Source organism: Neovison vison, chromosome 5, assembly GCF_020171115.1.
Source record: "Neovison vison isolate M4711 chromosome 5, ASM_NN_V1, whole genome shotgun sequence".
Taxonomy (NCBI): Eukaryota; Metazoa; Chordata; class Mammalia; order Carnivora; family Mustelidae; genus Neogale; species Neogale vison.
This window is the reverse complement of record NC_058095.1, coordinates 152,455,073-152,479,187: the sequence shown is the minus strand read 5'-3', so window position 1 is coordinate 152,479,187 and position 24,115 is coordinate 152,455,073. Positions and strand designations below refer to the sequence as shown.

At 43.9% G+C, this 24,115-nt stretch overlaps 1 protein-coding gene and 1 pseudogene across 3 annotated transcripts in view; one reads left to right on the top strand and one right to left on the bottom strand.

The window, feature by feature from the left end:
• Positions 1–11,966: 11,966 nt before the first annotated feature.
• On the bottom strand, positions 11,967–21,079 carry LOC122907488 (annotated as a pseudogene).
• Positions 18,674–24,115, top strand: part of DZIP1 (DAZ interacting zinc finger protein 1) — a 51,595-nt gene continuing 46,153 nt past the window's right edge. For 2 of the 3 annotated variants that reach the window (XM_044249972.1, XM_044249970.1), the window contains exons 1-5: positions 18,674–18,901; positions 19,582–19,679; positions 20,051–20,261; positions 21,007–21,250; positions 21,361–21,921. In XM_044249972.1, the coding sequence (XP_044105907.1) occupies positions 21,215–21,250; positions 21,361–21,921 (597 nt within the window). In that variant the 5' untranslated portion in view covers positions 18,674–18,901; positions 19,582–19,679; positions 20,051–20,261; positions 21,007–21,214. The remainder of the gene's footprint in view (positions 18,902–19,581; positions 19,680–20,050; positions 20,262–21,006; positions 21,251–21,360; positions 21,922–24,115) is intronic. The other variant, XM_044249969.1, reaches the window with a different exon arrangement.

Here is a 24,115-nt window from a genome sequence, read left to right as displayed (position 1 = left end):
AATATGAATGAACTTTGAAGAAGATTATGTTAAGTGAAAAACTGATCACAATGTATGCCTCCATTTATGTGAAATGACCAAGATAAGTAAATCTATAGAGGCAAGAAGGTTAGTAATATTCGGGGCTGGGAGTAGGGAAGAATAGGGACTGACTCCTAATGTGTATGGCGTTTCTTTTGAGGATAATGAAACTGTTCTTACATTAGGCAGTGGTGATGGTTGCACGTATCTATGAATATACTTAAAAATATTTAATTGTACACTTTAAATGGGTAAATCATATCAATTATAACTCAATAAACTTTTTTTTTTTTTTAAAGTAGAGGGATGGAGGGATGCCTGGATGGCTCAGTGGGTTAAAGCCTCTGCCTTCGGCTCAAGTCATGATCCCAGCGTCCTAGGATTGAGCCCTGTATCGGGCTCTCTGCTCAGCGGGAAGCCTGCTTCCTCCCCCCTCTCTCTGCTTGCCTCTTGCCTGGTTGTGATCTCTGTCTGTCAAATAAATACATAAAATCTTAAAAAAAAAAAAAAAAAGTAGAGGGATGGAGGGATGGAACTGGATGGCTCAGTGGGTTAAGTGCCTGACACTTGATTTCAGCTCAGGTCATGATCACGGGGTCATGAGACCAAGCCCCACACTATCTACCCCTGCCCCTCCCATCTCTGCTCATTTGTGTGCACTTTCTCTCTCTCTCCTTAAACAAACAAACAAATAAAAAAAGTAAAGAGATGGAAAAATACTTATCATGTAGACACTAATCTAAAGAACACTAATATCTAAAGTAGTCAAACCTATAGAACCAAAGTAGAATGGTGATCCCCAGGGGATTGAGGGCAGAAGAAATTGGGAGCTATTGTTTCAATTGTACATTATGATAAAGTTCTATTGCACAGCAATGTGAATATACTTGTACTAAAGGTATGCATAAAAGTGGTTAATGGGCTAATTTTGCTATCCATTTGTTACCACAATTTTTAAAAAATGTACTAGATCTCTGCACAGCTGTGGAAACAAACACACATTAAAAAAGAAAAAATGCTAGAATAACTAATATCAAACAAAATAGAATTCAAAGCAAAACAAAATTACCAGAGATAAAGAGGGACATTACATAATAATAAAAGGATAGGATCGGGGCACCTGGGTGGCTCAGAGGGTTAAAGCCTCTGCCTTCAGCTTGGGTCATGATCTCAGGGTCCTGGATAGAACCCCACGTCAAGCTCTCTGCTGGACGGGGAGCCTGCTTCCCTCTCTGTCTCTGCCTGCCTCTCTGCCTGCTTGTGATCTCTCCCTCTCTGTCAAATAAAAATAAAATCTTAAAAAAAAAAGGATCAGGATCCATTCAATGAGAAGATTAAGTATTCTAAATGATAAGCACTTAACAGCAGAACTTCAAAAGAACTGAAGCAAAATACTAGCAGATCTGAAAGACGAAAGAAACAAATTCCAGTTGTAGTTGGAGACATCAACACTCCTCTCTCAGTAATAAGTAGAATGAGTAGACAGAAAATCAGCAAGGAAAATCAATGGAAGAATTGTTCATCAGCCAACTGAATCTAATTGATTTATAGAACACTCTACCCAATACACAATCTCTTTAGGTGCACAAGGAACATTCACCATGATAAACCATATCCTACAACATAGAACAAACCTTAACCAATTTAAAATATTTGCAATTATAAAAGAATTTAAATTATATAAAGTATGTTCTCTGACCATGTTACAATGAACCTGGAAATCAGTAACAGAAAGGTAAGAGGAAGAACATCCAAATACTTGGAAACAACACACTTCTAAGTAACCCATGGGTCAAAAGGGAAGTCTTGAGGGAAATGAGGAAATACTAGAACTGCATAAAAATGAAAATACAACTTACCAAAATTTCAGGGACACAATCAAGGCATGGAAAGAAAAATAGAGCTTGAATCCAAAAGTGACAGATGTCATTTACATTTCCATTGGCCATAATTGGTGACATGACTGCACATAACTTCAGAGGCACTGGGGAGTTTGTTGGGGCACCCTGATAGTCAATAAGCCTTAACCAGTTAGAAGGTTTTATGCCCAAGATGGTACTGGTGAAGATGGAAAGAAGTGGCAGGATTTGGAAAATATGTTGGAGGCAGAGCCAATAGGACTACTGATGGGTGGGGGTCAGGGGAGGACAATAAATGAGGCCAGATTTAGGAAAAGCAGCCAGCCCATTTAGTAGCCTGACAGAGGAACTAGAAAATACAAAGGCTCTGAATTGGAAACATTCCTAGTGTGTTTTAGGAATAACAGGTTGAAATGTGATAACCTTAGGGGACAGCAGGATGACATGATGTCAGGCGGAGGATGGGAACTAGATCATAGAGTGCTGTCAAGGCCACTTTCAGGGAGGCTTGCTCTTATTCTACTGAACAACGAAATCTCAAAGGGCTGACATGATGGGATTTAGGCAGCATTTGGGATATAAGGTGACCGGGGCTTGAAGTATGGTGGGAACAGCGGAAATAGAGGTGGAGAGAAGCAAACAAATCTGGCGTGTATGGTGGAGGATAATAGATGGGATAGATGGGGGTAGGACCAGGTGAGTAACCAGGTTACATTCATTCGGTTAATTTCTACAAAATTGCAATATGAAATAGTGTAGCCTAAAACATATATTTTTTAAGATTTTATTTATTTATTTGACAGAGGGATAGAGCCAGAGAGCATAAGTGGAGGGAATAGCAGAGGGAGAGGGAAAAGCAGGCTCTGCACTGAGCAGGGAGTCCAGTGCGGGGCACGATCCCAGGACCCTGAGATCGGGACTTAAACTGAAGGCAGACGCTTACCCATCTGAGCCACCCAGACACCCCTAAAATATTTTTGAAGCTCTCTAGGCTCTGGAAAGGCCACCTGGCAAGAAGACACAAAAAGTCTCCCTCGTTGAGACTCTATTTCAAATTCGGAGCAGTGGTATGGAAACTAAAATGTGAAAACAAGCAAACAAAAGGTCCTAGCTAGGGCCTAAGCCATGATAAACATTTCCCTGGACTAAAAGTAGGGGGGGGGGAAACCCACAAAGTTACATGTAAGCAGAAGCCATGGTAATACTAGCCCATGTTTTAGATCTAGGAAGGGACCAAAGAGACAGCCTCCCCATTCTCCCTGGCGCTGACACCACCGCAAGCAGCTCTGTTATGATTACTTACTTACGCGGAATTGTAGAAACCCGGGAAAGGGGAATCTAGCCGCTCCTGATGGGCTCTGCAACATCAGCCTGGAACCAACGATGCGAAGAGAAGAGAGGGTGAGCACAGAAAAAAAGAAAAATGGAAAAACAAGAAAGCAGATAAACAAAAACTTCCCTCTCCTCTCAAAATAGAACTGCAAAATAAAAGTTCAAAACATCAAGAACTGTGATGTTACAGGAGCGGCTTGGGGGGGCTCAGTCGGTTAAGCGGCTGCCTTCGGCTCAGGTCACGATCTCAGGGTCCTGGGATGGAGCCCCACATGGGCTCCCTGCTCAGTGGGGGGTCTGCTTCTCTCTCTCTCTGCCCCTCCCCACCTGCTCGTGCACTCTTTCTCAAATAAATAAATAAAATCTTATAAAAAAAAAACTGTAATGCTAAGAAAGACAGGCAACAAATCAACAACAGAACCTAAGCTCACATAAGAGGAAATCAACTTTATAGACTAAGGATGCTTTATAGACATAAATATAAGAGCACCCATACAATACATCCAATATAATACATCCATAAACATAAGAAAGGAAGTACAGAACAAAACAGGCATAAACAAAATGAGAATGGGTAGTTGTAAATAATTGTATCAATTTCTTAGGGCTGCCATAATAAATTGTAACAAAGTGTATTATTTAAAAGCAACAGAAATTTATTTTCTTATAGTTCTGGAAACCAGAAGTCCAAAGTCAAGGAGTTGACAGGGCCATACTCTCTCTGAAGGCTCTAAAAAAGAAACCTTCCTTGCTTTTCCCTCCTTTCTGGTGGCCCCTAACAAACCTTGGCATTCCTTTAGCCTGTAGTACACTGCTCTAATCTCTGCTTCCATCTTTATGTGGCATTCTTCTATGTATTCTCTCCTCTTCTTCTTAACCAATTACATGTGCAAAGGCCCTATTTCCAAATAAAGTCACATTCTGAGGCTCTCAGACTTGAATTTTGGGGTGAAGGGAATTATTTAACACACCACAACAATTAATAAAACTCTTAGAAATAAAAATATATATATATTAGCCCCTGAAATTTGAAAAAAAAAAAAACAACAGAAAATACCAAATACACACACACACACACACACACACACACTCAGAACCTACTAGATTGAACAAACTCTAGAACACTGTGAGAGAATTAATAGTAGAAGACATTTCAAAACATATCACTATCAGAAACTCTTAGACAAAGCACATACAAAAATCTTAGTAGGAGTAGAAACTCCTAGGAAATCTTAGTAAATACAAGCAAAAATTAAAAGAGCTTTATCTAATTCTTAATCTAACAGCTCTGTATGAAGAGAGAGAGAGAGGATACTCTGCCTACCAAATAGGACATTTTTTTTCAAATACTCATAGAATACTTCTAAAAATCTACCAAATCCTAGTTCACAAAGAAAGTACCAATTACTGAGAATCATTATCATATGTTTCATGTCCCTGACTTAGTGCAGTTAAATGAAAGTCCACAATAAACAGACTTTTTCCAAGTCATGTGTTTAGGAATAACAACAACAACAAAAAAAAACCTGTCTCTAAATTAGTCTTGGGAAAGTTCCAAATTACCCAAAGCAAGTTGATAATGAAAAAGCTACATTATCATAATTTGTGGAATGCTCCTAAAGCAAGTGAAATGAATGATGCATTCAGCTCAGCATTCAGTGCTAAAACACTTTGAGATAGAAATAAAGAAACAGAAGGAAAGAAATAATGAAAAAAATGAGCAGGAATTACTATATTGAGAATGGCAAAGAAATGTGAGGGATGTAGACCAAAAAGGTCATTACTGACAAAAGTTACAAAACAGACAAAAATTGAGCAAGCTTACAAAAACCAAAAAAACAAAAAACAAAACAAAAACAAACAAACAAACAAAAACAACTCACAAAAGAAAAACGAGAAAAGACACACTAGAATTTAAAAGGAGCACACACTAGAGTGCCTGGGGGGCTCAGTTGTTGAGCGGCTGACTTTTGATTTTGGCTCAGGTCATCATCTCAGGGTCCTGAGATGAAGCCTGGGGTGGGCTCCCTGCTGAGCGCCAAGTCTCCTTGAGATTCTCTCTCCTTCTCCCTCTGCCCCTTGCCCCACCCCTGCTAACTCTCTCTTTAAATAATTTAAACTTAATTTAAAAATAAAAGTACGTGGGGTGCCTGGGTGGCTCAGTGGGTTAAAACCTCTGCCTTCAGTTCAGGTCATGATCCCAGGGTCCTGGGATCAAGCCCCATGTTGCGCTCTGCTCAGCAGGAAGCCTCCTTCTCCCTCTCTCTCTCTCTCTCTGCCTGCCTTTCTGCCTACTTGTGATCTCTGTCTGTCAAATAAATAAATAAAATCTTAAAAAAATAAATAAATAAAAGCACATAACGACAAACATGGTGGAGATATTTTGATTTTTAAGATAAGACACTGAATGTCTTTATGCCACCAAATTTGAACGTAGAGATGAAAAGAAAAATAGAATGACTGAGTAAGCTATTGAAGATAGTGAATTAGTAATTATAGGTCTCTTCCTAAAAAAAACCACTGGCCCCCACAGACTGTAATTCCTTCTTTACACAAAGTATTTCAGAGTTATTTTTTAAAAGACGAAAATCTCTCTGACTCATTTTAAGAGTTTTGGTGCTAAAATTGAAAAGAAAAAAAATCATCAAGTAAATTATGAGGATGAATGAAGCAGACTTTTTTTTAAGATTTTATTTATTTCTTTGACAGAGAGAAAGATCACAGTAGGCAGAGAGGGAGGCAGAGAGAGAGGGGGAAGCAGGCTCCCTGCTGAGCAGAGAGCCCAATGTGGGGTTCAATGTGGGGTTTGATCCCAGCACTCTAAGATCATGACCTGAGCTAAAGGCAGAGGCTTAGCCCACTGAGCCACCCAGGCACCCCTGGATGAAGCAGTCTTAAGTGGAATATTTCCAAACCAAATACGTGCAGCTAAAAATGAAAGGTAACCAAGAAGATGGGATCCAGGGATACAAGGATAGATCAACATCAGAACATCTTTCAGTGAAATACATCAAGTTAACAGGTGGATGAAAAATCATTCTAATATAATCAATTCCTAAATAAAATGTAGCTGTTGTTCATGTTTCAAGGAAAAAATAATTTCAGCAAAACATGAAAGCAAACTGCTTTAACTTGGTAATTGATATTTATCAAAACTTCTACTTTGAAGATGGTAGTGTCTGGACAGTGTCTCCTTTTCTTCTTGGGAATCGCCCAAGGCCACCACCATCACCACAACAAATAAGAAACAGAAAAGCTAATTAAAACCTTAGCAAAATGTAGGAGCATGCTGGGTCTCCAACTCAGTGGGAAGGATACCACACAGTAGAGGAATCAGACAGGAGATGCCTGCTTTAGAATGCACACCTAAAAAAATGTGACAAGATACTTCTTCCAACTCAGAGGCATTTCTTAGAGTGCAGAGCCCAAATATCTTGTTGCAGCAAGAAGAATGAGATGCATTTGTTGGCAACAGAAGCTACTTAGGACACACTTTGATTCCAAGAGACCAAAGATATGGACCTGAAACATGACTCACTTACTTATTAACTATCGTTTCCGGGATGCAATTTACCACCACGGCAGAAGGAGGGAAGAGAAACTTCACACGATGATCAGCTTTATGGTTACCTCTCTCCCTTTGCACGGGAGAAGTAAAACCTAGACCAATTCATACAAATCCTTGGGTCATAAGAAACATGATGACCAGTATGGAACAGACACAATACAAACTTCCCACAAAAACGATTGTAGGAGAACTTCAGCTCATTCAAAGCTATGTAATTGAAAAGGACAGAATGGAGTGGCCACTGAGCACATGAAACAGTGTGCAACATGACTTATCATCAAAGAAATGCAAATTACACCCTGGAGGAGGTACCACTACTTTGCTACACGTTACATTAAAATGTACAACAATCCGCAATCTCAAGGGTTGCAAGCTTTTGGAACACCTGTCACTCTCATAAGTTGCTGGTGAGCATGAGATGGTACAACAACTTTGGAAAACTGTTTGCTAATGTGTTAAAAAGTTAAGTCTGTGTCTGCTCAATAACCTAACAATTTCACTCCCAGCTATTGGTTATTAGTGAAATGAAAACATACGTCCACAAAAGCCTCGTACAATAATAGTCATAGCAGCTTTATTCCTAATAGCCACAAACTGAAGGTGTCTCAACAGGAGAATGGGTTGAAAAAAAAAAAAAACTATGATAAACTCATTCATATAATGATTTTAAAAAATGCGAACACAAAGGACTATGTACCATAACACCAATGTAAAGATACCTAATGATCTTGAACTATACACTTAAAAATAATTAGAACGATCAATTTTCATTACATATGTTTTACCACCAATAAAAATAATAATACGCAAGACTATTTACTGAATAATTCCATTTATATGAAGAAGTTCAAGAATAAACAACACTAATGTAGAGTGATAGAGGTCTGAATGGAAATTATATCTGGGCAGGGGTATTATCTGAGAAGAGCATACAGGATCCTATATATAGGAAATGTTATGTATTTTGGTCTGGTGATGGACCACAGATCATAACAAATTTAGATGTTGCACGTATTGTGTGATTATAGATAGTCCATACTTGGTATCTACCACTTTCCTGTAAATATGCAATATATCAAAAGAACATAGTGAAGATAAAGAGTTTAGGAAGGAAATGGAGAGATAGCAATGAGAGTTGAAAGCTGACAGAACTCAGGAAAAAAATGTGTGTGAGAGAAAAAGAAGCCATTACACAATGAAGTTCAAACTGGAAGGAGAATCGTGCTTAAAACCTAGAAAAACTGGGGCATCCGGGGCACCTGGGTGACTCAATCAGTTAAGTATCTGCCTTCAGCTCAGGTTATGATCCCAGGGTCCTGGAATTGGGTCCTGCATGGGCCTCCTTGCTCAGCAGGCAGCCTGCTTCTCCCTATGCCTGATGCTCCCCTTACTTGTGTGCTCTCTCTCTCTCTCTCCGACAAATAAATAAATAAAATCTTAAAAAAAAAATTCTTAAAAAAAAAACAACAACCTAGAATAGGAATGAGAAAAGAAAGCAAAATGAAATTAAATAAAACTTTTTTAGGGCACCTGGGTGGCTCAGTGGGTTAAGCCGCTGCCTTCGGCTCAGGTCATGATCTCGGGGTCCTGGGATCGAGTCCCGCATCGGGCTCTCTGCTCAGCAGGGAGCCTGCTTCCTCCTCCTTCTCTCTCTACCTGCCTCTCTGCCTACTTGTAATCTCTCTCTGTCAAATAAATAAATAAAATCTTTTAAAAATTAAAAAAAAAACTTTTTTAAAAGTTAGAATATGGGTTGTGGCTACAAGGGTGTGTTACTTTCCATATAATTCATTGAGCTGTGCATTTATGATTTGTGCAGTTTTCATAGGTATATTTTAACTCAATTAAAATGTTTATTAAAATAAAGATTAGCAAGAAAGAAATGAAGGTGAAAGAAAGGCAAGCAATATCTGATTATACACACAGTTCTGAGTTCCCGGTGTAGGAAATGGAAAAACAGAAAGAGAACATATGTATCAGTCAATACATAAGACAGTTCTCTAAGACAAGAGGACTTGAATCTGTACCTTTTTTAAAGATTTTATTTATGCATTTGAGAGAGAGAGAGAGGCAGAGGGAGAAGCAGACTTCCAGTTGAGCAGGGAGCCCAAGGAAGGGCTCGATCCCAAGACCCCAGGATCCTGGCTGAGTAAAGGCAGATGCTTAACCAACTGAGCTACCCAGACACCCCATACTCCGTACTTTCAAAGAACACACTTTGTGCCAGGAAAAAATAATCTCAGAACTGTCACTCTTGAGACATATTCAGGTGAAAGTGCCAAATTCTAAGGAAAAAGAAGTAATACTACAGATAGCCAGACAGAAAGTTCAAGTCATTTATAAGAGAAGATCTGGACTGGTTTAGTCATTGCTAAGCATTCAATGCTATAGGAAATTTAGCAAAAACTTATTTAAGGATAAAGGCCACAGATTCGTCATTTTTACCATGCCAAGAACACCAGAATACTATTCCTATGAGTCATTCTGGAAGAAATTTTTTCTGGACTCACATATTATATTTGCCTCTGAGAAAAATAATCTCACAAAGCTTCACGTCTTACTAGATCCTCTTTCCCCTTTGCTGATCCTTTTGTCACAATCCTAAATGTCTAGGCCTTCAAACTTCTAGAAATCCTTAATTTCTAGCCCTAAATGGCTGGATTCATCACTGTCAGGAGCCCCATTATGATACCTAACTAAAATAATCATCGAAATTTAATTTTAAAAAGAAATGTGTTTACACAAATCACTTATTTTTCCTAACTTTATTTGGACATAATTTTCCATGTAAATATTACACAGATACTCTCCCCCTTCCTCCATGCAGTCAACCTGGATTGACAGTGACTGTGGGGGCTGCAGCACCCACCATCAGCCACAAGGAGGCAGGACATGTCTAAAGTTGCGGAGAGCAGGGAGAAGGGGGGACACTTACTAACTTCAAGGAGCCGGTATACAGACTCGTACTGCTTCCTTCTGGACTTCCTTTATTATTGTTATTTTTTAAAAATTTTATTTATTTATTTGACAGAGATCACAAGTATGCAGAGAGGCAGGCAAAGAGAGAGGGGGAAGTAGGCTCCCCATTGAGCAGAGATTCTGACACAGGGCTCGATCCCAGGACCCTGGGATCATGACCTGAGCCAAAGGCAGACGCTTTAACCCACTGAGCTACCCAGGTGCCCCCTCCTTCACTATTTTTTAAAGTTTTAACTCAAATTCCAGTTAGTTAACATACAATGTACTTATCAGTTTCAGGTGTACAACAGAGTGAGTCAACACACCCGTGTAATGCCTTTGAATGAGACAAATTTATACAGGTACCCTGACCCCACTGTCCTTTCAAAAGTTCATGATTATGATATGCACTTTCACTTTTACCAAAGACCAACATTAGTACCTGTTTAACCAAAAGAAATCAGGAGAGGATTCTCTCTCTTTTTTTTTTTTTTGAGAGGATTCTCTCTTTGATGAGGAAAAAAAAAAAAAAAAAGCAAAAAATAGCGTTCAGCCTCTGTTTTGCAGCTAGCCTTCATAGAGGCAGTGAGCACCATTAGGGGCAAGAGTGACGTCACCAAGTCCCTTCCCCGGGCACTACACTCAGTGTTGCAGCCACAAGCCACAAGCATTGCAGCATGTCTCTGAGCATTGGCGTTTTATCTCAAGTTGTTTTATGCAACATGCATTCTAAGGTATCAGAAAAGCCTAAGAGAGGTAAGTTTGGGGGTCTGGGAGTACTCAAAACATTTTCCGTATAAATTAATGTAATTGTTTCTTTGCTTTCCATCATTTCAGCTTACAGAAGATTTTATAGGAATGCCCTATTTTCGGATATTGAGGCAGCCTATATCCTAAGCAGTTTCAAAGATAGCACAAAATATCCTCATATACCCTTCATCCAGACTGCCCAGTTTACCACTTTCAGTATCTCATTCTCTCTCAGAGACTTTAAGAACCAATATGTGACTTGGCTATTTTGCCAAAAGAAAAGCACATCCCAGAAAGGTACCGCTTCTTTGGTCTGGGTCCCATAAGGAGACCACAGCAAACATACAACTTTTTTTTTCCCTCAAGATTTTATTTATTTATTTGACAGAGATTAGAAGTAGGCAGAGGCAGGCAGAGAGAGAGGGAGAAGCAGACTCCCCGCAGAGCAGAGAACCAGAGGCGGGGCTCAATCCCAGGACCCTGAGATCATGACCTGAGCCAAAGGCAGAGGCTTAACCCGCTGAGCCACCCAGGCACCCCAAACATAAAACTGATGTAAAACATAAACAACAGAATTTTCTATTATAAATAACGATATTTGGGGGATTGTTTAGATACTTCAGTGTAATCTGGTGAAAGTCAACACATATGATTTCTGGTTGCCTAACTCTCCAGGACTTCTCTTTTGTGCCTTGGTTCCGGTTAGTCATCTTACCCTTTGGAATAAAGACTTGATGTGTCCTTGAGAGAGAGAAGGACTGGCTTTCACAAGGAATAGGCCAAGGAACAAAGCCAGCGTCTGAACCCTGTCTCCCCTCACTCTTCCAGGTGAAAGTAAAATCAGAAGGCAGGCGAACAAGAAAGATGGAAACACCAAGCAATAGCTTATATCCCTAGAAGAATGGGAAAATTCCTATAAATGTGTTTGGTTTTTCTATCTTTTATTTTTTAAAGATTTTATTTATTTATTTAGAGAACACAAGCGGGGGGAAGGCGAGGTAGAGGAAAGAGTTAAAGAATCTCGAGCAGACTCCTCGGGGAGCCCAACACAGGGCTCGGCTTGGGGCTCAAACTCAAACCCCTGAGACCAGGACCAGAGCCAAAACCAAGAGTCAGACACTCAACCAACCAAGCCACCCAGGTGAACCTTCTATCTTTTTCTAAGCAGCAGTGACTGTCCTGTCTTGAGCTGGTTAGGATCCTTGTATCTGGTGAAAAGAATCTACCTCCCTGAGAGACAAAAGTCCAAATTATTCAAAGGAATATAAAGGTGTTATCCCTTGTTCTGTGATACCTGCATCTTCAAACCTTGACTCTTCAGTTTAGGGAGAGAGAATATTTTGAAGAAAAGCATCAGGGTACCTTTCCTAAAAGAAAGGTCCTAGAGCTGGGTGTTGAAGGGGAGAGTTGACATTGTCCATATTAGACTTTTTTTTTTAAATGTTAGTTCATGTCTTTTATTATTAACCCATACACAATTACTTGTCTTCTGGCTTGTTGAAGCAGTAGCTCAGACAGCATTTGCCACAACAACGTCTGTGAGAGTGGCCAGCCATAAAAGCTCTAGCATCACACCCATCTGAAGGGCATTCCCCATGGAGGCAACTGATTTTGCCATTCTCATCCACGTTATAGTATTTCGGGACAGTTTAACCTTCTTTCTCTTATGCTTATTCTTCGTGGGCGTGGTATAAGACTTCTTTCTTGGCCCCTTCTTTCTTTTCTTAGCACCACTACTAAGTTTCAACACACGAATGTTGTCTTGAGACCATGTACATCCATCCTCCAGGGGTTTGCCAGCAAAGATCAGTCTCTATTGATCAGGAGGAATTCCTTCCTTATCCTGAATGTTGGCCTTTACATTTCCTATTGTATCTGAGGGTTCAACCTCAAGAGGGATGGTCTTCTCCATAAGGGTTTTCACGAAAACCTTGGCGGTGGTTCCCCCGCAGATGACGGATAGGAAAGGAAAGCAACATGCTGGCCCACCTGTATTAGGTATGTTAACCTTCTGCTTGGAATATCTTCCTTTTGGAAAGGCTCCCTACCATTTCCCAGAGTTGTGTTGGGTACGGACCTACTGACTGTATCATGATCACGGAGCCTCCTGCTGCCACCACCACAGAGCACACCACGTAGGTCCATCTCATGCCTGCTCACAGGAATCGCAGTCTGGAGTGGAATTCCAAAGGACTGGAGGAAGAAGCGGCTGAATGATCCTGTAGCAGTGGGAGTGACCTGAGTTCTAGGGAGCTCTGGAGCTTACCTGGTTACTGTCTTTCGTGAAGCCTGGTTGATTTCTCCTTTGGTCATGTGAGCTAGCCACTATCCCGCCAGTCACCCAACCCCTTTACATTAGCAAAATCAGTTTCTGTTGTTGACAAGCAAAGAAACTTAATTATTATGGAAATTGGTGCCAGAAAATGGGCATCCTTGGGGAAATGTGGGGTGTTTAGAATGAGTTACTTGGCTAATAGGAAACAAAAGAATGTGAGATTCCATTAATATTCACAGGCATTAATTCCATATCAATTCTATTAATATTCACTGTTCTTTCACTATGACTGGGGCTCTGGGAGGCTAGTAGTTGCTGCACGGACCAATTTAAATGATGAAGGATGGCGAACAACCAGGCATGATGGCTGTTTTCTCCCCTCAACGTATAACTTAAAACAAAAGAAGGAGATCAAATCTCAAAATTTCACCTTGGTTATAGTTCAGTTTTTTCTGTCTTTGACAAACAAACAACAACAACAATAAAATTAAAAGGGATTCCAATCTAAAGCTGTGAGACCGAGGATGTTCAAACCAAACCCAGAAACTGATTTTGAGAGTTGGGTTCACAAGTCTTTCTAAGTCTTTCATATGGAGGTTGGAGAAGTGAACCGAAGGCAGTGCATCCCGGCAAACAGAAAAGGCAACATTTAAGAGGATCTGTAAGACTGAACGCAGTACAGCTCAGAGACACACGGGTCCCCAGACCAAGGACACTGGCATCCTGTGGGAACTTGTTAGAAATGCAAATTTTCGGTACACCTGGGTGGCTCTATCCGTCAAGGGTCTGCCTTCGGCTCAGATCATAATCTCGCTGTCCTGGGATTGAGCCCCACATTGGGCTCTCTGCTCAGCGGGGAGTCTGCTTCTCCCTCTTCCTGTGGGATCTCTCTCGTTCTTGCTCAAAGAAATAAAAATAAAAATTTAAAAGAAATGCAAATTTCCTAGCCCTACCCCAGACCTACTACCTCAGAGACTCTAGGGGCTTGCACAGCTGTCTGGGGTTGGCATGTCCTCCAGGGGACGCTGATGAGAGTTTGAGAGCAACTGACATGAAGGAACTGAAGATCTCAGAGCATCCTGAAGTAACTCCTCACCCTGCTTTCTTTGACGGAGGATAGGAGACATTGTCACCTTTGCATGTGAGAACTAACAACTTCCTTCAGAAGCCCAGTCACACTATTCCAACAGCAACTAGCTATGCCTTGGTAGGGGGAAGGGGAGGCAATCCTGAATATGTGGACATTAGAGTTAGGAGCCTAGAAGGAGTTGCAGAAGTTCGCTAACTTATATCCCCCCAAATTGGAAGAATGTGGGAACAGACTTTGAGGTTGCTAGGTCAGGAGCGTGGTCCCTATAGACTATCTGGGGGAATGTACAAATATGGGTACCTCCCAGAGACAATGTATTCAGAGTGTAACCAGCTGGGGAAAGCTTGCCCAACGTAAACATGCACTGAACTTTGTCCCACAACAAATTGTAGCCCAAAAGTCAGAAATCCCTTAATAAGTATAAAAGGAGGAATTCAGACACTTGAGGAAGAGGGAATAAAGGATAGGATAACTGATACTTACCGAGTCTAGGCACTTCTTCACCACATTTTTTTTTAAAGATTTTATTTACTTGATAGATGGAGATCACAAGTAGGCAGAGAAGCAGGCAGAGAGAGAGGAGGAAGCAGGCTCCCTGCTGAGCAGAGAGCCCGATGCGGGACTGGATCCCAAGACCCTGATGTCATGACATGAGCCGAAGGCAGAGGCTTAATCCACTGAGCCACCCAGGTGCCCCTCTTCACCACATTTTTTATATAGACTCTCATTTTAGTAACGAGAAGTATAGATTAAGGGGTATCAGTATCGCTTTATGGCAAGAAGGTGAAGCCGCTTCAGATAGTTTAAGCAATAAGATAATTGCACGCAACTAGATGCTTGCAAAATCACTGAAAGAGACGGGGGAGGGTATGGAGGGGAGCAGCACCCTAGTCGTGAAGTTCTGGAGTTCTATCCTCTGATAAGAAAAAAAGCTACCACTGTCTCAACCGCCCCTTTGCAGTGCTGAAAGTTGTGATTAGACACGCTTAGGTCAGTGGCTGCCTTTACCTACCAATGCTCTGATCTACATAGCCTTGGATATGGAGTGGCAGGAGAATTGCTTCTGTCTCACATCTTTCTTTCATGTCATTCAAGAGTGTGTCTAATTGGCAGAAAACAATTTGCTTCTAGAATACGAGCTGGAAAGGAGTCGGGGAAGCCTGTTTTTTCACTTCCCAGCCTCAGCAGAGCAGGAAGGATGCGTGAAGGGGTGGTGAACTAATTCTGTACCCGGCTCCCATGAGAAGTGACAGCTCTGTACAAAAAGCCTCCTCTAGACTCGGAATGCTGGGTGTGAGAGCTGTCACTCCCAGATCTCAGGAGTGGGGGGAGCTCAAGATGTGTGTGCCCACGTAGAAGTGCTAACCACCAGAGGTAAACGGAGCTTGGTCATCCTCACGGGAAGTACGGTGGCCAGGGTAATCGGGTTCCAGTAGAAGTAGCCCGAACCTCGTGAACACCCAGTTGTGATAGATGAATCATGTGGCTCCAAAGGGTGGCATGTCAGGAAACTATAAGTCCTTATTTGATTTGTATGATCCCTTCCATCCTACCACAAAGACCAGGACTGAGCCACCTTCCTTGATGGTTAGGCTTGGGGTTTTATTTTTGTTTTTATTTTTATTTTTTTAAGATTTTATTTATTTATTTGACAGACAGAGATCACTAATACATAGAGAGTTAGGCAGAGAATGTGGCCGGGGGTGGGGGTGGGGGCGGGAGCAGGCTCCCTGCCATGCAGAGAGCCCGATTCGGGGCTCGATCCCAGGACCCTGGGATCATGACCTCAGCCGAAGGCAGAGGCTTTAACCCACTGAGCCACCCAGGCGCCCCTTGTATTTGTTTTTAACCTATCTTCCAGACCCGAGTTAGTTATACACAGTTGAATTGTGAGTTGAAATTGCCACAGGCAATTCACTGCTTGGGCCACCAGGAACCACCAAAGGGAGTTATGGTTGCTGTGATGGTTTCAAAATACAGACTCGGAAATCTCTGATGTTCCTCTCTTCAAAAGGCAAACCTGAGTGCTTGCCCCCTTGGGTGTGAGTCAAAGCAACTTGCTTCTAATCAACAAATTTCTCTCTAAGCCCTGCTAGCACTGCATCTCACAAATGTTGTAAGTTCTGTTTTTATTTAGTTCCAAATTAATTTTTTCTCTTGAGATTTCTTCTTTGAGCCATGTACTATATAGGACTGTGTTGTTTCATCTCCAAATACCTTGAAATTTTCCAGCTATCTTTGCGCTATTGATTTCTAATTCAATTCTGTTATCTGAGGACATATTTTGCATGCTTTCTATTCTTTTACATTTGTTAAGGTGTGTTTGATGGCCCAGAATGTGGTCTATCTTCCTGAACGTTCCATGCGAGTTTGAGAAGAACACGTATTCTTCTGTTGTTGGACAGAGGAGAGTTAACCATTGAACAACACAGCTTTGAACTGTGCAGGTCCATTTATACACGGATTTTTTTAAAAAATAAGTGCAGAGGGGCGCCTGGGTGGCTCAGTGGGTTATGCCGCTGCCTTCGGCTCAGGTCATGATCCCAGGGTCCTGGGATTGAGTCCCGCATTGGGCTCTCTGCTCAGCAGGGAGCCTGCTTCCTCCTCTCTCTCTGCCTGCTTGTCATCTCTCTCTGTCAAATAAATAAATAAAAAATCTTTTAAAAAAATTTAAAAAAAAGTACAGGACAGTACTGTAAATGTATTTTTCCTTCCTTATGATTTTCTTTTCTTTCCTTTCTTTCTTCTTCTTTTTTTTTCTTTCTTTCTTTCTTTTTTTTTTTTTTTTAGATTTTATTTATTTATTTGACAGAGAGGGAATGAGACAGAGCACAAGCAGGGGGAGTCGCAGGGGGAGTGGCAGGCGGAGGGAAAGGGAGAAACAGACTCCCGCTGAGCAGGGAGCTTGAAGCAGGACTCCATCCCAGGACTCTGACATCAGGACCTGAGCCAAAGTCAGATGCCCTTAAATAGTTTCATAAAATTGAATTATTTAATTATCACAGCCACTCCCTGCTGGGCTGTGCTAATTGCTATAAGAGGTTTGAAAGGATCAAGAATGTATGATTGCTGCTGTGCCAGGCCAAAGTCAACCTGTTTCTTCCAACTCTGCATCCATGGGGTAATGTACTGACAATGCAGAATGGAGGATACAAGTAACTCAAATGGTGTATCATCAAACAATGTTGTACATCATCCTGCACACACTCACTCACTCACTCACATACCACAAAGCTTTCCGGAGTATAGACTTCGAAAGCAATGGCCTTTATACTTTATAATGCCTGAAAATTCTACCTAGAGATCTTTACCCATTTTACCTTAGAAAATTTTTATGGGATCTTGGATTCACTTTCAAATTTAAGTATTTTAAAATTCAACAAGTCTAAAAATCTTACCAAGGCTCTCCTAGGCCTGATGATTTCAAGTAAAAACTAAAGAAAGAAATTCACATGGGGCGCCTGGGTGGCTCAGTGGGTTAAAGCCTCTGCCTTCACCTCCAGACATGATCCCAGGGTTCTGGGATAGAGCCCCACATCGGGCTCTCTGCTCAGTGGGGAGCCTGCTTTCCCCTCTCTCTCTCTGCCTGCCTCTCTCACTACTTGTGATCTCTCTGTCCTGTCAAATAAATAAAATCTTAAAAAAAAAAAAAGAAATTCACATAAATCCTTATTAAAGCATTATGATGTTTGAAGCTTTGTGCTAAATCAAGTACGGGACAAAGTTGATTGGGTGAGGGAGAAGCACAAGGAAAGGCATTTTAGGTTAACATGTTACCATCCAGCAAAGATTCTGTAGTTACCCCTTTCTAAGTGAAAAACAATTTTTGCTACAGCAGACACTAATATTTTGTACTCAAGGCACTCAAATTCCTCAATCTGGGCCAATCTCATGGTTGTTAAAATGATACACCCATACTTTCTGGGTTACTCCTTATTTTAAAATACTGAATTTTGCCCAATTCTCAACCAAGTGTTCCAATTTTAGGTTAAAAATATAGTTGGCGCGCCTGGGTGGCTCAGTCATTAAGTGTCTGCCTTGGCTCAGGTCATGATCCCAGGGAGCTGGGACCAAACACGCACTGGCCTTCCTACTCAGGGGGAGACCTGCTTCTCCCTCTCCCATTCCCCCTGCTTTCCTTCCCTCTCTTGCTGTCTCTCTCTCTGCGTCAAATAACTAAATAAAGTCTTAAAATATATATATATATATATATGTATATACATATATATATATATATGTTTTCACACTACTCGTCCCAGGGCATCACCTCTCCCCACGTCTGTCAAACTTTCTACCAACAGAGAACCGTGCTTTGCGTCCTGAAGCGGACGTAACCGAAGCGGACGCGGAAACCTACGTGGGATTCATCCTTGCGTGCTTGCAGGCAGAGTCCCTAACCCTATTTTCCACGTCACTCAAATGCAGAGCTGCAGCAGAAAGCCTCTTCAAGGTTCCTTGCATCTGCAAGACTTCTGCGATTAAAATGCATCTCTTCTTGGGAGAGAATTCACATAAAGCACCCATAGTAAATTAGCTAGTCGAGGGCCAGGCCAGCTGCAGGGCTGGACTGAATCTGGTTTCTCTTTGAAAAGCCTTCCCGGGGAGAACACCCCCGCCAGCAACAGAGCGCGCCCCGGCACCACGTGTCTGCACCAAAGGCGGGATTGGCGGAGTGCATTTTAGCGCTGCGGTCTAGACGCGCACGGTCCCGCCCAGCTGCCAGACGAGCTGGGACGCAGAGCGGAGAGGCCGGAGGGAGATCATCCAGGGGAGGGGGGCGGGAGGGGGGTGGGGGATTCCGAGGAGCCCGCGGCCGGGAGTCTGGGAGGGCCCGAAAGGCGCCAGGCCGGCCGCGCCACAACTTGCCCAAACCAGACAGGCTTCCTTCTGCGCCCTGGAAGAAGGAGCCGGCCCGCCGCTTCCCGCTCGGCTGCTCCTCGGCCTCCGTGGGCCCCGCCCGCGCCCGCAGCGCTTCTGGGGTCTGGGTCCCCAGCGTCGGCCCCGTCCGCCTGCAGCGCCCGGCGCCCGCCAAGGAGCGCGCAGCTGGGGTGAGCCAAGGCCCGGGATGCGCCTGGAGCCCTTGGGAGCCCGCGGCCGACCCGGCATCTCTGTGCCGGCATAGCCAGGGCCTCCTCCCGCTTCCCCCCATCGCGAGCCCAGGCACTGCAGACCCCGCTGGCGTGGCTGCGGCAGCCCCCGACTCCCCGTTTCCCTTCTCCCCCGCACCTCCCCGGAGCCCGTGTAAGCTGGCCTTTGTCTTTGCGGGTTCCGCGGGCCACCCGCCGTGCGCCCGGGACTCGAGGCGCTGCGCGGGGCTGCCGCCCGGCCCCGACAAGAGGGGCGGAGGGAACGGGAAAGCGTGCCCCCATCTTTCCTGTTCCGGCCATCTTGGGGCCGTGATTCAGCCCAGGGGCAAGGGTGGCCCCCCGAGCGGCTCTCTCTGCGCCCAGAGTGGCGGCAGCGAACGTAGATGGGCGCTCCGGACCCGCGCGCAGCCTCCTCCTCCGACCGCAGTGGGGGCGCGCGGAGAGCCCCGCAAGTTCAGCTCCGAGGGCCTGGGTCCAGAGCATGGATGACTCTTCCTGACAGGCCAGAGGCAGAGAAAATACAGGGGATACGGACCGGGATCTGACATTTACTTAACAAGACGCCGAATTCATTCAATTATTCCTTATCCACGTGTCTGTTTGGCAAATTCTCAACGCTCTCTGTGCCTGAACTTTGCCAGGTGCTGAGGACATAACGGTGAGCAAGAGAAATCACAGCCTTTGTTCCTGCTGATCCTGCAACCCGGTGGATGGAGCCCACAGCCCACAGACCTGCCAGGTCGGTATCCTGACGTCCCTTACACAGGTTGGGAAACTGAGGCTGACATAACTTGTTTTAGGTCAAGCAGCAAGTAAATGGAAGACTCAAACTTTGAACCTAGGTCTGTAAGTCTTTTATGCCAGCTGCGTGAACGGTTAATAGTTCTTTTTTCCCCCAAAGGCCCCCTTAAAATTTATTTGCATGTACAGTTTATGTGAAGTCATATGAAGTCATATGAAGTGTGTTCTCAATTTCCTGGATGCTTTTATGTGAATTTATCTCTAGTTCGCAGTATCTGGAAAGTGCTAAAAATATTTGACATTACAACTTTGCATTAAGTTACCCTGAATTGTATTTTCTTTTCTTCTATTCACATATCTGGCTGTTAGGAAAGAAAAAAAATTTCCTGATGGTTGTTCCAAGCAGGGACTCCCCGGTGGATTGAGGAATGTGTGGCTTTTCCTCAGCTCATTGATCCCTGTGGTAGCCACGGGCAGCACCCAAAGGACCCCAAGAATGAAAGGCCTGTGGCCTGCAAGTTGCTGCTAGAGATATTTTAGCCTCTCCATATAACAGAATGCAGCTGCCACACAAGTTAAGGTAAAACTTGATGGTACAAAGCTGATGGGTAATGTTCCCTTCCATATAATTTTTTTTTAACCTTCACATTTTGAGAGTGTATCCATTTGGAAAGACAAGTGAAGTATCACTATCTGGGGAAATTCCTTCATTTGTACTTCTATCAGTATCTTATATTTAGGTAGGCAACTCATAGAGGAAGAAAGATCCATTTTTTAAAAAGGGTCTTGGGTATAAGGAATTGAGAAAAGGTCCCATCAAATAGAATGAGCTACTAATTTAATTTTTTAAACCATTTCTTTGCGGTATAATAAACAAATGCACCCTTCATCGTCAATGTCCAATTCGATAAATTTTGATAAATGTGTATACCAGGTAATCAACAGACAGCACAATGAAAGTTCAGAATATTCCTGTTACACGGCAAAAGTGTCTTTCTGCTCTTTTGCAGCCAATTCCCCTTCATCTCATTTTACAGTTTTGTTGCTTAACGTTTTTTAAGTTGTGTGTGAAAGATAAGGATGAGTAGCATTTCTAATCTCAAAACCTAGGGCGAGGGCGGGAGTAAAACAACCGGAGGCTGGCAGCTGGGCCCGAGAAAGTGCCGGGGTGGGGGTGGGGTGGGGGGATGTGGCTGTCTGCTCCTTAGGAACTGGGGTGCGTCAGCCCCAGAGCCAGGGAGGGGAGTAGCCCAGGGAGCCAGCGCCCAGGAGATCCCCTCTCCGGGTGGACGCGCTCGCCCACGACGTCTTTTCTGGTCCCGCAGGGCCCTGGGCGCCCGCTGACCGCTCCCCGGCAGGCGCGCCCTTCGCTCCAGGTTCCGGCGGGGGCGCTGCCATAGCAACGGCCTGGACGCCCGGACCTTAGGCCGCCGCCGCCGCGGGAGACCGGGCCCTCTCCCGCTCCCGAGGGGTGGGGCGGCGGCGGCCCGGGAGGCGGCCCGGGCCGGGTAGACGGGACCGCCCCCTCCTCGGATGCCGGCGGAGGCGGCGGATTTGCTTCCAAGCATGGTAAGAGCGGTGAGATCGGGCTGCCTGGGCATGTGGGGCTGGCGGGGGCCGCGGCTCCCGGGACCCCCAGTCCCCCCCGCCCCCACCGCCACGCTGTCTCCTTCCCGCAGCCCTTCCAGAAGCACGTCTACTATCCGCTGGCCAGCGGCGGCCCGGAGGGCCCCGACGCCCCCGCAGCTGCCTCGGGCGCGCGCCCCGCGATGGCCAGTGGCCCCTACAGCGCGGCGTCGGGCCCCCTGCCCTTCTTCCAGTTCCGGCCGCGGCTGGAGAGCGTGGACTGGCGGCGGCTGAGCGCCATCGACGTGGACAAGGTGGCGGGGGCGGTGGACGTGCTGACGCTGCAGGAGAACATCATGAACATCACCTTCTGCAAGCTGGAGGACGAGAAGTGCCCGCACTGCCAGTCGGGGGTGGACCCGGTGCTGCTGAAGCTCATCCGCCTGGCGCAGCTCACCATCGAGTACCTGCTGCACTCCCAGGAGTTCCTCACGTCGCAGCTGCGCGGCCTGGAGGAGCGCCTGCGCCTGAGCGTGGCCGAGAGCGAGCAGAGCCAGAAGCTCCTCGCCAAGCAGGCTGGGGAGATGAAGCTGCTCAAGGAGGAGTGTAAACGCAGGAAGAAGATGATCTCCACCCAGCAGCTGATGATCGAGGCCAAAGCCAGCTACTACCAGGTGGGACCGCGCGTTGCGATTCCGATTCTTAATCTGGTAAAAAAAAACCCGGGTCCCCACTGGCGAGGATATGGAGAGCCCTTTCCTAGATCACTGCCCGCCCCGCTTTTTTCCCCAAGAGTTAAGCAAAATAGTAACTGTAACCAACAGGGGACATGGTTCATTACCTTCCGTAGACGACCACGGGATTAATAATTAAACAGTGTCCACGGTGCTTTATGGAAGCCATCTAAATGCTGGTTTGAGAAACTGCGTCCTTCTTCTAATCGATGGAATGAAGAATAAACCCTTTACTAACTGCTGTTGAGGTCTGCCCCAGATGAGGTGGTATGATGAAACTTGTGGGCGTTTTATTTCAAAATATTTTCAAACTTACGGAAAGGTTGTAAGAGTGGCGCATGGAACTTCATAAACCCCTCACCCAAATTCTCCGGTTATGAACATTTGCCACCTTTGCTGTATTTCCTCATTATCTATGTACATCCTATTATTTTTAACCATTTGACAGTGAGTTTCAGACTCGTGTATATTTCTTAAGAACAAGAACACTGCCTAATGTAACAATATTAGTGATATAAGACAACACCTTTGATTGAATGGGTAGTATTTAAAATATATTTTATTACTAAAACAACAGGATTTTAAAAAAATAAAACCTCTTGCTTTTCCACTTTTAATCTCTATTATGGGTTAGACATTGAGCTCAAATAAATATTGTAATTTTTTAGTATAACAAAAATCAATGTACTTATTTTTTTTATCAACAATGTTTGATAAAGATATCTTTGGTAAAGATATTAAAGTAAGCAACAGGCGGACAAGATTGATTTCATTCCCTGACACTGTAGTGACTTTGGCTAAATATGAGTTAAAAGGTCTCAGTGAGTTGGACGCCTGGCTGGTTCAGTTGGTAGAGTGTGGGACTCTTGATCATGGGGTCATGAGTTTCAGCCCCATGGTGGGAGTAGAGTTTATTAAAAAAAAAAAAAAAATCCTCAGTGGGCTTAGGTACTAATGGTGTGAGTGATTGTGGAAGACTGGCCATAGGCATAGATAATGGTGTGGTTCTTAGTGCTTAGGGCTAACCCACAGAAGCCTTGGGAGAAGTATAATTTAAAATACGAGAACAGTTGGGACACCTGAGTGGCTCAGTCCATTAAGCAGCTGCTTTCGGCTCAGGTGGTGATCCCAGGGTCCTGGGATCGAGTTCGGCATTTGGCTCCTTGCTCAGTGGAAAGCCTGTTTCTCCCACTCCCTCTGCCTGCTGCTGCCTCTTCTTGTGCACCTGCGTTCTCTCTCTGTGTCAAATAAATAAATAAAATCCTTTGAAAAAAAATAGGTGAACAGTTAGGAGAGAATATCATTAGAAAGCCTTAGTGGTTAGCCTTGGGTACACAGCCCTGAGGTATAACCCTCAACAACTGATGTTGCTCATTGCCTATTTGTTTCATAAATTTATTTATAGTGTTGATATGGCCTTTAATAAATATATTTATTATACAATGAATGGAATGGATTCTGTTTAGACGTTAAAAATAGTTCAGCTTGGGGCGCTAGAGTGACTCAGTTGGTTGAGCACCATAGTCTTGGTTTCGGCTCTGGTCATGATCTCGGGGATCTTAAAATTGAGCCCTGCGTCAGGCTCTGCACTGGGTGGGGAGTCTTCTTGAGATTCTCCAGTCTGCATAAGCACACGCATGCTCTCTCTCTCTCTCTCTCTCTTTTTCCCTCAAATAAATAAATGAATCTTAAAAAAAATATTTTAGCTTTGGCCATAATCCGTGAAATGTTAAAACCTATAACATACAGACATTTTAGATTTATGAACGTTTTTTCATTCTTTTAGTTACCGTAGCAATAGCTGTTAGTAAGGATTTTCAAGTGTGAATGAGATGCATAAATAAAGGTAATGGCTCATTTTTATGGAGTGACACCTGTCGGCTCAGCCACTCAGCAGACTCCCTGAATGACAATGTCAGGTGTATGGCGTGCCCAGGTGTGACCACGAAAAGGTAGAGGAGACCAGACCACTTTTTCCTACTCAATGTAGTATAAATACACTCTGCTGTTTTGGGGGGCTCTTGATGGTGTCTTTGAGCAGTTAAGCCCTGTAGGGTGACAGTCCTAGAGTTAGACTTCGTGGATTGAAATCCAAAGTATTCCACCATGCAAGTCATGTAACACCTAGACCTCG